Below are 15,638 nucleotides of genomic sequence, written 5' to 3'. Positions count from 1 at the left end.
AGTAACAGTTTTGCTCTTTACCTTTTTTTAAATTGGTTGAAAGTGATTTTGTGACAGTGGAAAATTTTCAAGCTTTTCCCTAACATGCCTGGGGACAAGTCAGCCCTCTGTTAATCTCAGATTTCCAAAGACAGATTTATTATTTCACAGGAAATCTGGTACAAATTATTTCAGAAGCTGACAAACATTAGAAGCACGCTATTCAAAACGTTAAAGCAATGTTCACCTTCTTATCACGCACATAATCCTGAGTACCTACCAAATTTCAATTACACTTTTACAGTCTGTTTGATTTGTAATCAACCTAAATAGGAAAACAGTGGAACATCGAGCAATTTTTGATTAGCTGCATGCATTTTCTATCCAAATAAAATCATGACATTCATTTACTTTTAAGTTATGTACATCTTTGTCACATACCCTTTCAGTATCTGTCTTGAATTTAAAGAATGAAAAGCTTTTATAGAGTAGATTTGAATCTTGAAAGGTAAACTTTAAGGAAAGGTGTCAGTGAAATACTTGATTGAACATGCTGCCTCTTGTTGCTTTAATGCTCAGAATCAGAAATGCACTGAATGGGCCAATGGCAAAACAGGTTTAGATGCCTGACTGTGAGGTTTGGCTATATAATATAAACAAGATGTCAGAAAATACTCAGCAAATCAGTTAAACCAAGATTAACATCCTCCACATGAAATCACCCATTTCTTCCTATGTCACATTTTACTGGTTCCCCCGAAGTGCCAACCTGACAGTTTACGCATAGCAAAAGGATGAGAGGAGCAGTCAAAGAACACAAGCTTTTTGTTAGATACAAGAGACATTTAAAAGAGACTAAAAATTACTTGGTGGTTTATGGCATGAAAGCCTAATTTGCAATATCTTTGATTTCATCTTGAAAAATGCTGAGAATTTCCATTTCTGGTTGAAATCTGTGGGAGCTTCTTGCACATTTGTTATGTATTTAATTTGGACCAAATTTCCAGCTATGTCACAATGTTTTTTCTATTATCTTTAAAAGAAGTAAGGTCAAATAGCATCACACCCTTGGCATATTACAGTGTGCTGCACTAATAGCATAATCTATATTAAGAATAGACTGTGGCATCAAAAGTGTAGTAATAATGTAAGTTGCTTAATAAATACACAGTCATGAACTGTCTTGCTTGAGGTGAAAGCCAAGCATTTTCTCTTTGCCCTCCTTTCTATAGCACAAGGAAAAGTGCTGTTGCATGCATATGCTAAGTGAATAAGGAATTTTTTGTGGGACACCTTTTTAAGAATATTTTCTGATATATTTCTTCTTGCTGACTTAGTAGGCTTAAATAGTAGCAAACCTATTGTTTTGCTGTAGAGGCAACAAAACTGTTATTTCTGTAATATTTCTGCCTGGATATAGTGAGTTCAGTCTTTATCTCTCTAAAACCATCTTCCTGATCAGCACTGCCTGCTTCCTGATCAGCAGTGCCCACTTAAGTTATGTACATACAGAATAATTAGTTTGAAGAATCTTATCTTTCCTGCAGTCAAATCTCAAGAGTGTCTTAGTTTCCCATCTACCTGGAACTCCAGATGCGAGTATAAATCTTAGATCTACACTCCTTGCTTTTAAGGCAGAAAAGCAGTCTTGACTATCTTTCAGTCCACCTCTGTAAGGTGCAGTCCTTTGGTCCTCTAAGAATCTAAGGGTCTGTTCCTTAATCTCTCCCAGGTTCAGTTATTCTTTCTCATCAGACCTTGTCTAGTCTCTAGTTGTTGATCCAGGGCTTCTTTTTATACCTTCTAAAAATCCTCAAATTAGGAACTTTTCAAAAATTATTGTTACCAATACTGCACCCTACATCTCATTTTAGGCATTTTCTTTCACTGCCTTATGCACCCTGCCAGGAAGAGATCTCATGGTTCCTCATGTGCTTTTTCTGTAGTCTCTTCTGACCAAGGTCCAAGCCTGTCCTATCTAGAAGGGTTTCTTAGTAAGTAGCCATTCTGCCAGCATGACAAGGTCCACCTGGAATTGTCCTGAAGTCCTGTCAAAACCAGGGATAGGTGGGAAAAAGGCAGGATGACTATCTGCTATATGCAAAAGCCCAGTTGACACTGGGTTCTCTCCCTGTCAGCAAACTACTGAAATATAGCTAAACATCAAAAAAACCCTCAACACGGTCACCTGTCATTCAGGTCCTGATAGCCAACTCTATGATTTGATTGTTGCCTCTTTCATCTGACTATGCCCTGCTATAACTATTGAACGTGGGGACGTTTGTCAGACTTGTACATAAAACCTTGTTTTTTTCCTTTGATAATTCAATCAGTAAATAAGGGAAGGAAGGACTAAATAGATCATATAAAAGTTAGTTTGGTTTACATTCATTCTTCAGTAAAACATGTCCGTTCATTTATAGTATTTTTAAAACATGATTCGAAAGAAGACTGATCATTGCTAATGCTTGCAGAGGCTTTTGGATTTTTTTCCTTTTGTCTTTGGTTTTGAATAAAGGCATCCAGGGCTCTATGAACATACAAACATGGAAGGGAAAGGCTTTTTTGTTGTGTGGTGTACCGTGGTATGGGTTATGTTTTCTCTGCCCCTGTTTTTCATTAAAACAGCTAATGACCTGGCTTTTTGCATCTGTGTCACAGACAAAAATGAAATGTAAATCAGGAGTACCCAACAGACATTAAAAAATGAGCAATCCAAATATAGAACACTTAAACTTCTACTCTTTTTAGTGCAGATATGTAAAACTACCAACCCAATCCCATACCTGTTAGACACTCAGATATGATAATGATGGAAAGTATTCAGTATTTTCAGTTCCCTGCGAAGTACCTTGCAAGATAAGACCCTGATATTGCCAGTGATTATATTCTGCATAAGGGTCCTAAATCCATAACAAGAAAGACATTTGTTTGAGGTATTTATAGAATTTCTGTTTGACTAACCATCTGTGCTATGATGGAAGTATACACATGGTTCAGACTGAATAAAAAACTATTATATGGATTAAAATAGTAACTCTGACACTGCTACATCCAAAGATTTTACTGCTAGTAACTGTTGACCTGTTTACATGTAAAGGTGAAACTTTAAATTGTAAAATATGAAAGGTAGCATGCAGAAAGAGTGTGACTAGTCTGTCCACTTCAAAAAGGCTTTGAAGTTAAGGGATGCTCTTTGAATGCTGCATGCCTTTCAAAATTGCTGCTTGCTTAGGGTCTGGATTAACCTAGCTGCCTTCCTCAATTTTCGAGAAGCTTTCAGATACATTTGTGAGTGTAAATGTAAGAATATGCTAGGGTATTTTGCCATGCTTTCACTTTTCTCAAATTTCTATTCCAAAATGAAATTCATGCCTTTTTTGTTGTTCATGGTATTCAGTACAAATATTAGCAAAACATTACAGATGTAGCCTACTATAGCTTGGAGTAAACTGCACTGACAAACCTTGTGGTGTTCGTTCAGTTTGCTTCTTTCATCAAGATTATCTTTTTCATGGATCAATATGTTTTATATGTTCAAAATGCTGAGATTAGGAATCATAATGAAAAGATGAAAAGCACTAGGCTATGATAAGATTGGTTCAAAAAATATATGTAATGGTCACTTATTATTTATTGAAATTGCTCCTTAGGAAAGATTATTGCACAGCAAATTTTTGGAAGCTGGTTATGCTTGTGCAAGATGGTAGGAAATTGAAGTTTCTGATATTGCTTCACAAGATTAATTTTCTTTAGGGATAACCTGGGGAATTCTTCAAACTGCTTTATCTTAGCTGATGTAGCACCATCTGCCACATCTGCAAAGAAGATAATTATTTTTAGGAGAAGATGTGGTGTTTTGGGCTTTTTTTTTAATTGAGTCTTGAGTCATCAAGGTCAGTATTTTTGAATTATTTAGTAGGAAAATAGAAGCAATTGTTTTGCATTTTGTTCAATAATAAAGGATGTATTATTGCAGTTAGTGCCATAAACCGTGTAACTATTTGCTACCGTCCTCTAACTAAAAAAAAAAAAAAAAGTTTGTATTTTTCATGAGAGCATTTAGCTCTGTAAGAAAAAAGTATCGGTCAAATTCATGAATCAGTAAGGCAGCACCTGGTGGCAAACAGAGAGAGGCTGTGGAGACTTTTCTGGTAAAGGACATATTAATGTGAAAATGCTGTATTCTTTTAACACTGGGTCATAGGTCCAGTTTCCCAGCTTCAGTTTCAAAAACTAAATTGTAAATTAGGATTTCTCACATGAGCCATCCTTTAACAGAGATTGCTTCTTATGCCCATGGCCTACAGTGATAGTTCCAAATTAGATGAGGACATCTAAGTCAGATGAGCATTCTCTGTCACATAACAAACAAGGGAAGCCAAGGCAAGGTGAGAATTAGGACCTAAAGCCTTCAGCAGCTTGCTTTAACTTATAGTGAAAAGACTCAGATCTTTGCCATATGCCTTAAAGGTATCAAAATGGCTAGAGCTTTGTATAAACTCTTAGCATGAAGTAATGAACATAGTAGGTGAATACAGAGCTATCATTTGATGATGAGATAACTACATCTCCACAGCAGTTTCTTTCAGCCTCCTGCTGTTGAGAAACTAATGAGGGCAGGCAGCTTCTCAAAGACAGAATAGTTTTTCTCTGGGGAGTTAATGAAAAGTAGGTTTATCTTAGTGGATTTGCTACAGAGGGAAGGTGGCAGAGCTGTATGGCCTGAGGAGGGTCTCTTGAAAAATCATACACGTTTTGAAAAATAAAGCTTAGAAGGGGATAAAGAAAGAGAAAAAGAAACCTTGATCTGGGATAACTGAAAAAAAAAAAAAGATGTTGCAAAGTCAACCCTGTGTTCTATGTTGAAAGACCGACTCATTAATCTAAAGGTATCTAGACAGAACCTATCCTGCACCTTCCTGAGTTATGGAAGACTCGGCTGTGTAACATTTATTTCACTCATAATGCACTTTTAACAAACTTTTCTGTATTTACAAGTGAAAAGTGGGCTTATTTTGGAAACAACACAGATTTTGAAGGATTAAGAAGATTTTCAAGATCTTTTTCATTTTCCATGTGAATAGGATGACAACTTTACTTCTGTATGGAACACATAATGTGCTACCCTTTACTGAAGCACCATCCAGAGATAGCACAAATTTATTTATACTCCAGAACATCACTTCTCAACTGTATTTTCCAGCTATGCTTTAATGTACAAATATTCTATTTGCACTGCTTAATTAAGATCCAAAAAAGACCTTCAGTTAGTGGCCATGCTATCATCTTTGGTGCTTTTAGACTCAGCAACACTTGATGCACTAGAAGTTCCTTTGCCTGCACACAGTGTAGCTGAGAGCCAATAGACATTGTCAGCATATCAACTCCCTGTAGGGCAAAGCGATGGCAAAACCACTGTTTTTCAGTGAAGAGCAGGAGAAAACAATGGCTCTTGTACTTCAACCTACAGGTCAGACTCCATTTGTAATTTACTATTAGGTTGCAGAAGTGGTGCATCTTATAAAAAGAGGCAGTGCACAGCTTCTTCTGTGAGTACTGAGTTGTACTTAGTACTTCCCAAGGAGAGCACTTAACTTATACAATATCTGACCCTCTGAATATGACAGTTTATTTGTAATGAACGTAGAAAATCAGAACATCTTCATATGTTTAATGTCCCTTATTTTGTTAAAGAGTTCTGTATAAGGCCTATAAAATGCTATTTTGCTTTGTCAAATGCCAAAAAAATTACTGCCCAGAAAAGTTACCATTTATCTACATAGTATGAGCATTACAGCAGAATTTTGTAAACAGGCAACAGTCTGCCTCTTAGATACAAATGTTGCTGGTATCTTAGAAAGTGTTAACACATTTTTCAAGTGAAGTCAATTAACCTACATGTCTCACTTGTGCATCTGTATTCAATCCTCCCAAGCAATTTATGAAGCTTTTTCCCAATTAGCAATTAATAAGTGCTAAGTTAGTTTTATGTTCTTCATTCACACTTCTAGATCTAGCACATACAGATATTACTTTTTTAAAAAAAGTAATAATTACACAATAGAACCACATATATCAACAAAATTCTTATTGACAAAGTTACTTATAGGTGAGAGTTCACAGCTGGTCCTATATTCACAGCTGGTCCTATATTCGTAACTGGTCCTAAGCAGTATCAGGTGAAATATACATATAGAATCTTTAAGAGAAGGGTAGCCTTATTGATGGATTGGGGCTAAAAGTAGAAGCAGCCTTCTCTTAACATATTGGCTTAAGCTCCAGCAAAGGTGACTTATGAAAACGTATTTTATTCTTTAATTGAGCACACAAGGAAATTGCACATGGTCTGTTAGCCTGTTGGAACTGATGAAAGACTATTTATTGAGCCATGGCTGGCTCTTACGGTCTATCACAATGTGTTACATATCTTCTCATAGATGGCTTGCAATAAATTAAAGGCACTCTAGCGACCCAATTTGGGAAGCAGAACTTGAATGTGTAGGGCATTCTTTCCCTAGCAGATTTCTGGAGAAATATCCCTTTAGCACTGAGTTGTCTTTAACTGTAATCACACCGTGTCCAGAAAGAAAAGCTTCAGAAAGTTTGCAGGAGAATCGAAAGAATGTAACTCCCACGGGTTAAGAACAGTCCAGTAACTAAGGTATAACACAAAACCACTGCTCCTACCACCAATAATAATAATGATAAGGGAAATAACAAAGGAAGAGAATACAACCGCTCACCACCCGCCAACCGATATGCAGCCCAACCCGAGCAGTGATCTAACCCTTCCATGTAACTGCCCCCAGTTTATATAGTGGGCATGATGCACTGTGGTATAGAATACCTCTTTGGCTAGTTTGCGTCAGCTGTCCTGTCTCTGCTTCCTCCCAGCTTCCCCTCCTCCCTGGCAGAGCATGAGACTCAGAAAGTCCTTGGTCAGACTAAACATTACTGAGCAGCAACTGAAAACATCATTGTTATCAGTGCTGTTCCCAGGCCAAAAGTCAAAACCACAGCACTGCACCAGCTACTAAGGAGGAGAAAAATGACTGCTACTGCTGAACCCAGGGCAGACTGTTACATGGAAGGAAATCTACCAAGACTAGCCTGAGTTGTTCCAAAATAAGTGTGAAGGGTGGTACCAGCTGTACATGCAAATTACTTGGCTGGGGGAACTTGTTTCTATGATTTTGTATTTCACATCTGCACAGTCCCAAAGCAAATATTGTCACCTCTGTTGTATGTAACTCATTCTCAAAACAGAGAATTTGCATGACTTACCTTTGCTCCAAACCTGCTATATATCAAGCTATTCTATCTAGATTACAGAATTCAATCGCTCCTGTTGTGTTTTTTACATTTTAATTACTACCCCTCTACCTCTATCCGGGCAGGTAAAAATGCAGCAAATATTTCTTTTTTTCTACCAAGCTAATTAATACAAAGGGTATTTCATTTGCTGCTCCAAGATGCCTGCTTACAAAAACAAGCTAGTACCACTTTTTACAGTGTCATTCAAGAGAGGCAAATATGATTATAGGTAGCCGTATGCTATCCTCTAATCTTCAAAAGACATTGGTCTGCTATTTTATATCCAAAGTACAAGTAGCTCAGAAGAGTCTGCCAAAATGAAAAAAAACCAAACATAAAATAAAGTAATAAATAGGCTAGTGACATCAGCAAGGAGAGTATAGACAGGTTCTTATAACCTGAGTCACATCTCTTTACTGAATTGCATTTTGCTATCAGTTGAGGTATCTATGTAGCTGAGTCACTGGAAAGGTTTTGGGGTGTCTGTTTCTTTTTTATTCTTCAGCAACTTTGAATCTCCGCTGATGCATGAAGTTCCAGAGCACCAAGGCAGCAGCACAGAGAGTTCGGCAAGCAGTTTGGGAAGCTCTGTCACAGCATGTAAGAAGGTAACATCTATGTTTACGTTATAATCAAAAGAAGATAACATCCCAAGTTATAGTTTTGCTTTTTAGCTTTTGTCATTATTGGAGAACACAAAAATTAACCAATTCCTAAAAAAAAGGACTGATACAGAAAAATAAATTGGGGGGGCTGTTATGGTAACTTACAATTTTGTCTGCCTGGTCTATAATGGTCTGGCCCTAAAATATATGGGAGATAATTCCCCCTGAAGATTTCTGTTTTCCGTCATTAACTGAGTATATGAAATAAAAGCAGTGCATGGAAAGAATACCTTCAGGACTGCTCTTCAATAGGTGGCAAGTTTCTGGGACCCAGTCTGAGGGTCCAGAGTTTTCCTTCTCCCAGACCAATACAATGGAGTGGTCCTTCATGAAATAGCTTTTCTGCCTTCCCTCGTATCTGACTGGGAAGGTTTTCAGCAAACCAGGAGGTCATATAGATTTGACTGATGCTGGCTTTGTTGCCTCAAAATAGGTTTATATGTAGTTATGTAATTTAGGGGGGGGAGGGGGGGGGGCGTGAAAGATGCCTATTTGCATGTTTAAGAAGCCAGATATGACCGACATTATTTTGTGCATATAGGTAATTTCAGTACAACTGGAAAGACACAGGTGAATACCATGTGTGATTGCTTTTATTCCTTCTCTGCAGCACCAGATTATGGCTGTATAGTCTGAGGGAAAGAGGCACTACCAAAGATCTACTGCGGGGGGCAGGACATCTTTGATCTCTCACTTTGCAATAATCCTCAGAGATTTATTGACTCCTACAGGCACAATTCTAGAGCTGATGAGAAAGCATTTGTTCTAACACAGAAATGTTATAAAACTTCACATTTCATTCAGTTTTCCCACAATCCTTTCTTTTTCTTTTCCTTCCACCAGTAATAATAATGTTTTCCATTTTGTGGTTTGTTAGGTGGTTCTGTCTGTTTGTTTGCTTAAAGAACAACTACATATATTTATATATGTAAGCAGAGAGAGAGAGAAAGATAAAACATGTAGAAGGTAAAGATTTATCTTCACCATCCTGAAGAACCACACTGTGGCTGTGGGGTATGAGTATTGCCTGTCTACAGAAATCTTGTTAAATGTAAAATCATGATATAAAAAAGAACTCAATAGAGTGATGGGTACACTGGGACTGAGCTTCTCCGAGTCCCACCAGGATGGGAAAAAGACAAAGTGTCAGTATTTCATTTGGTCAACGGGTTTGTTTATTTGCAAAAAAGTACCTGATCTTTAAAAAGTGCTGCTGACTGTAATTGGAATCTTCATATAGGCACTGTGTGGGAGGAGATCTTAGATTTTAATTTCATTTCAGAGTTGTCTGTTCTGTGTAAGACTGAAGGACAGTGGCCCAGCACTGAAGTGGTACACCACTGTGTTTACAAATGCTTCCAGCTTGGTCACCTTCAGAAGCACCTCTCTCTTTTAAAGTCTAGCCTTTACCACAAGATTTTGAGCAGCTTCACGTGTCTGATCCCTTACACTTTAACTTTTTATTGTAACACAAGTCAATTTTATGATTGTTGGCACAGTAAAAGAAGTGATTCACTTCTACCAATTCTTCTGACAAACAGCAGGATGGTTTGGGCTTCTTTGCAGCATTGTCCCAGAATGTGTTACCATTGCTTTTTTTTTTTTTTTTTGTTTTTTTGGGGGGGGGGGAAAAGGATGAAAAATTATGAAAAACAGCCCATTACCCTCTCTTTTAGCCTCTGCTAGTTTCAGTGATTTTTTAAGTTAGATGTGTAATTGGTGGTGGAGTGGAACACTATGGGTTGCTGCTGCAAGAGAACAATTTACACAGTTGCCTTGCAGGTTTGAGTAATTGTATTTGACGTGAACGGCTCCTGTCAGAAACCATGTGAAATGTGGCCTGCTAGAATACAGACCAATCTGAAAAAATGCACAAGATGTGCCCCTTGATATCTCATCTTATTCTGTATGTCCCACTTTCATATCTTTTTTTGATGAGTAGTAATTAACCAAAGCAATTAAGATGATAAGCCATGAAGGCGCAGATGTTTCATTTGTGGAGCAGAGCCTTTCTAATGTTGTCTCGGTTATAGATTTTTACTGTATTTTAATGTCTTATGATCTAAATCAGGGAGCAGGAAGCTGTTACACTAAACTTGTATGCAATATTTTCCTCTGGGAAAGAGTGACTTTTCTAATCCACACAGCTAGAGGCTGATTTAGTTCATTGATTCACAACACACTGAATAATGCTGACGGCTGAGTCTCTAGATAAGAATGGAAAACTTTTTTTTTAGAACCATGAATTAGTGCTGATTTCATATTTAGTGCATGATGCAAATTCAGCCTGAATTATTTTCCGAGTGTGATGATCCTGCTCTGAACCAGATATACAGCAGTATAGTGTGCGCAGCTGTTACACATAAGTACGGTCAATGAATACAGCTCTGCTTTCAATTGTACTTTTGCAAATCAGAAGAAAGCTCACTAAATTCAGCAAAATTGTTAAATTATATGTCAGTGGGATTGGCTCAGAACTTGTCTCAATTAGAAAAGAATGAAATATAAGGTAGGACAGGAAATTTTGGCCAGTGATACTGTTTGCCTTAAAAGTGCAGGCTACATAAAGAAGGATGCTGACTGACAGCTGAAGTAGTACAGGTTTAGGTTTCTTATCCTTTGGTACAGACCAGCTCAGTATATATTGAAAATATTCTTATATGTAAAAATGGCAATCAGAATGTACTGATAGAGTTACATCTCTGAGGGATATCAGTTCTCACATTGCATTTGATTAATTAGCCCTGTTAATTTAGACCTACTCCTTCAACTTTTGATCATTACAGTCATCCATTATTTTACTATAAGGACTTCAGTATAAGGACTTTAAAAACACAAATATCCCACCAAGATTAAATACATATGCAAACTCATTTTATATAAACACATGCACCTCATCAACAGGAAAAATTGCCTCACAATAGCAAGATGCAAGTATTACATTCATTCTTACTGTATGTTTGTCTTTGACTGTGACAACGTTGGTGTCTTACCAAAGAAACATGCCCCCAAGTTCACATAGCTTCTATATGTGCATTTTTGCATAGCAGGCATGATCAGCATTGGGGGGTGGCCCAAATTATCCTTCCTCCAAAGAAGTACTAATGGGAAGTTTCTGAGCAATAACAGGTCTGAAATGTCATAATGCAGAAACTTGCATATCATAAGGTAAAGTTTAAACTCATCTAAAGTTTACACCTCTAATTCATATAATCATAGAATAGTTAGGGTTGGAAAGGACCTTAAGATTATCTAGTTCCAAACTCCCTGCTAAGGGCAGGGACCCCTCACACTAGACCATGTTACCCGAAGTTCCATCCAACATGGCCTTGAATACTGCCAGGGATGTATTCCTGACACTGCTTATTCAAATATCACTTTCTGTCTCCTGAACACCGTTTGATATATGTAAAACTAGACCATATGCAAGAAGGTCCCTCCCACATGTTCTTGCATGCCTCTGTTTCCCACAGTGCTGTCTTTTCTAGAGTAATCTCTGGAGGCTTTCCAGATGACTTTGGGCCAACCCTTGTTCCTTAGATTGCTGACCTTCGCTTGCTTCTGCTGTGTGTGCTCAAGTATATCTGGTTTTGGTTTTCTCACCTACCTTCTTCGAAGCCAAATTGCTGCAAACTATTTTCTCCAACCTGCACTAGTAAAAATGTTATGCCATTATACCTTCTTCACATTTCTGGCTGCATTCTCAAGTGCATGTGCAGAACTACTTATGCACACATGAGAGAAGAATCTGGCCTAGAGAAAATATCATTCAGCTAATGCTTTTGATTTCCTTGAAGTTACATAAGAAACACACGCTGTCCAAAATTTCCATGTAATAATTTCTGTCCCTGATTTCAAAGCCTATTATGAAAGAAAACATATGAAAATAAACTTAAGTGTGGTATAAAGCCTTGTGACTTATAAACCATCCTGGAATGACCAAAGATTGTCAACTGTGGCCTGAATGGATTGAAAGATTTGTCAGGAAAGTTATTTCTTCTGTTAGTACTTTACCAGTATTTACTTCCTGATAAAAACATCATCTGAAAGAAAGACAGAGATAGCAAGGATCATTTAACATCCCACAGGTGGAAAACTAGGTGAAGATTGGGCTGCCCAGCTCATTTTGTGGGTTTATCATCTACAACATACATCTGCTATGATCTCGCTATTCTGAAATACTGGGTGTGTGCAGCAAGTCCTTATGAGACAGGAAGTTTGTGTCTACATGATAATTTCTGGTTTCTCAGAAACTGACTGAGATTTGGGAAAGAAAAATCTAAAGTGATTAAGACTAAAGACAAACGCACTCTGATTTTTAAGGAAGTGAAACAAGACTGCTTGTAACAGCAAAAGCTATTTGAGCTAAAGAGAACTATTTCCTATGTATGTAAAATTATGTTTTAGCAGGTAATTAGAACTTCAACCCTTTAGGATGAGAAGATCTAGAATCAGATTAAATCTGAAATCAGATGTGTAGGTATATCATAGAATAGTTTGGGCTGGAAGACTCCTTAAAAATCATCTAGTTCCAATACCCCTTCCACTAGACCAAGTTGGTAAAAGCCCCATCCAGCCTGGCCTTGAACATTTCTATGGATGGAGCACCAACAGCCTGTTCCATTGCTTCACCACTCTCACAGTAAAGAACTTCTTCCTAACATCTAGTCTAAATCTACCCTTTTTCAGTGTAAAGCCATTCCCCTTGTCCTGTCACTACACACCCTTGTAAAAAACCCCTCTCCAGATTTCCTGTAGGCCCCCTTTAGGTACTGGAAGACTGCTCTAAAGTCTCCCCAGAGCATGTCTTCCTAAAAAATCCAGGTTTTTATGAAAAACCCATAGTTAAAAAAAGAAAACCCATAAAGAATTGCCAGAGGATTGTAATTTTTATGATAATTTTTGGAAAAAAATGTTTGATTCTAAGACTTTACAAACCAGCTTGCAAGGGCTCAGTATTTCCACATTTGAAAACACTCCTTAAACAAAAACAAACAAAAAAAAAAGGAAAGAAAAGAAAAGAAAAGGATATATATCATTTGTAACACTAATAGAAAATTGTTTCTTTGGGATATGAGATATATTATTTTCCACATTAGAGTTAGTTATTGTGGCAGGAATCTTTTTGCACTGAGACAGGAGGTTATAAAATTTATTGAGTGCAGAGTCATTTAACTGGTAAACAAGATTAGCTAGCAGTCTCTCAGAAGAGACTGGTGTTGATATCCTTTGTCATTCTCAGAACAAAGTCTTTGGGAACAGTACTTCTTCTGAGTACTTTATGAACCCTAAATTTATAATCAGAGGCCCTTTAGAAGAAATCCCATAGCAAGGCTGGAGTACCAAGGAACATGGTGGAGGGCACTGAAGAAGGGTACTGAAGCAGGCCAAGCTTACAGACTGTACTGTTCCCCATTACCTCCTTATCCATCCTCTGCTGACTTTAATTCAGAAATCAATATAGAATAACACAGAGAGTGCAGTATTAATTATCTAACTGGCTTGCTGTCAGAAAGATAAAAATTGGAGTGGGTGTTAGACTGAGGGTGGCAATAAGCTAACTTCTGGATTGCTCCTGAGTATTAGAAAATTGTGTCAACTGGCTTGATCAGCTTTCCACAGTCATTTATCTTCCCTGAGAAATGAAGAGGCCTCGCAAGTTCTCACTTCTCTGAAGAATGGATCAAGGCTTATGAGTCAAGTGCTCTGGAGTAGGACAAACGCATGTCGAAGCAAAATGTGCAGCAATATAAAGAAAAGTACTGAGCACAAATTTATTTTTTTTCAGGTAGAGCAACTAATTCATATTTTAAAATAACATTATTAAAATTAAAGTCTAAAGAGCTAGAGTACAGCCTATTTCCATGCAATACAAGAACTGCAAGAAGGACAAATAACATATACATCCATCTCACAAACATAATTCTTAACTTTGCTGCCTGAAGATGACAATAAGGCACATGAAATGTTCTATGAGTAGCATCATTGTTACAGCTCTTGTTTACCTGTTGTTACCTAGTTGTTTTAAAAATACTAAGAGTCACACTTTTTGATGAAAGACAGTTAGTACAGAGTCAGCAAGTAAGAAATTCAGTTCAGTCTAAACAACAGACTTGCAAAACTGGCTTTCCCTTTTTAGAGTCCACAGATACCTGTAAGCCCATTTTGGTGTTGTTTGAGCAAAGCTTGTGGCATAAGCCATAAGACTGAGTCAATACAGAGAGATTAAATGCAAGCTGTCTTGCTCAGTACTCATTACAGCAGGCTTTAAGTACTTTAGCTCCTCACAAAGGAGAAAAATAAAGAGTTTGTAGCATAGGCAGCACCAGGAAGGAGGCTGCTGGTAGAATGGACACTACTGATCTACCATGGAAAGAGACATAGAAAATCATAAAGGTGCAAGTTTGCACACTCTGGTATAGTTAAATAATTAGTTTTCCCAGCATCTATGTTTATCACTTTAAAACAGAACAAAACTCCTAGCAGTGTTTTCCAATTAAAATATTTGGTTTAGGCAGCTCCTTCAAGTATGTCCAATGACTTTCAGTTCTGAAAGAAAATAGGCTGATGCTTTAGGGGATACATAAATCACTTTATTTAAGGTGCATTAACTGTACATGTCCAAAAGGAACAGGAGTCCCAGTCTTGCCCCCCCCAAAATTCTGTAGGCAAATTTCCTTTGAGTTACAACAGTAGAGTTCAGGGCCCCAAAACAAAGTAGAAATGAATAATTTTTAAAATTATTTTAACTATTTTTAACTATTTTAACAGATTCTCTGCAGTAACAGTCTGCTAGAATCAACAGACTACTGGCTGCAGAATCAGAGGACACCATGCCAAATTGGCTTTCTGGAAGACAAGTCAGAAAGCAACTGTGCCTCAGTAAGTACTCACACCTCCTCTGGGGAAAAGTCTATGGAGAGTTATTTGGGTATGGTGTGGGGCCGTGTATTACAGTATATGTTACTTAAAGTTTGTGACTAAGTAATACTGAAATTATAGCAATCTATCTCCAGTTTCTGTAATTTCTAGCTTTCTGTTAAAAGGCAAAGCAAAAAATACATACAGATTTCTACACAGAGCACTTTAGATTGGTTTCCCCACATTTGGCCTTCAGACTTTGTGGCCCTCCTTACTTTTTTACACTCATAATCTCAAGTAACAAGAGCGAAAAATAAGCCAAAGAGAAAATTATTCCAAACCAGAACTTGTTAAGTGGCAAGCTGGAAATAGCAGATGTTTTAAAGCCTGCTCAACATTCTTGAAGGCAGAGAGACACAATTAAAGAGAAAACTCTTTCCATATTAGATGAGGAGAAGCAGCTGAAGAACTCAAACAGAATTATTTTACATTTGAAATAAAATCTTGGTTTCACTATTGTGGGTTATAATGCAATTAAGAACAGCTTTTAGTTAAGAGCATACATGAAGAAATAGGAGTTATTTTGCTTTACATACTGTCTACATGAAACTGGATGGAATAGTTTCTTATTTGATGAAGGACTTGGGAGAGCAGATCCTTATTCAGAAACTCATCTGATTGATAATTCCTGGCCCCAGTTGAGCCAACAAGTACTTCAGAAGAGAGCAGTTTTATCTCAGGCAAAATGTTTCTAGTGCTGCTTGTGCTGCTCACAACCTAAAAACTGAGGGCTCTCATGGAGTCTGCTGGAATTCC

The 15,638-nt window shown here is 37.5% G+C and overlaps 1 protein-coding gene across 5 annotated transcripts in view; it reads left to right on the top strand.

Annotated features, from left to right (window-relative positions):
• The window catches only part of SPHKAP (SPHK1 interactor, AKAP domain containing), a 70,367-nt gene that overhangs the window by 10,653 nt on the left and 44,076 nt on the right, over nt 1-15,638 (top strand). For all 5 annotated transcript variants that reach the window (XR_009727211.1, XM_061365199.1, XM_061365200.1 and 2 more), the window contains exons 2-3: nt 7,802-7,904; nt 14,733-14,843. Coding sequence is in view for 4 of the 5 variants with exons in the window: in XM_061365199.1 (XP_061221183.1) it covers nt 7,802-7,904; nt 14,733-14,843 (214 nt within the window). In the remaining variant the exon portion in view is untranslated. The remainder of the gene's footprint in view (nt 1-7,801; nt 7,905-14,732; nt 14,844-15,638) is intronic.

The sequence above is a fragment of the Neopsephotus bourkii genome, unplaced genomic scaffold (genome assembly GCF_033783945.1).
Source record: "Neopsephotus bourkii isolate Nb327-2 ecotype Australia unplaced genomic scaffold, CSIRO-AGI_Nbou_v1 NB_1279, whole genome shotgun sequence".
Classification (NCBI taxonomy): Eukaryota; Metazoa; Chordata; class Aves; order Psittaciformes; family Psittacidae; genus Neopsephotus; species Neopsephotus bourkii.
This window is presented reverse-complemented; position numbering and strand designations above follow the sequence as displayed.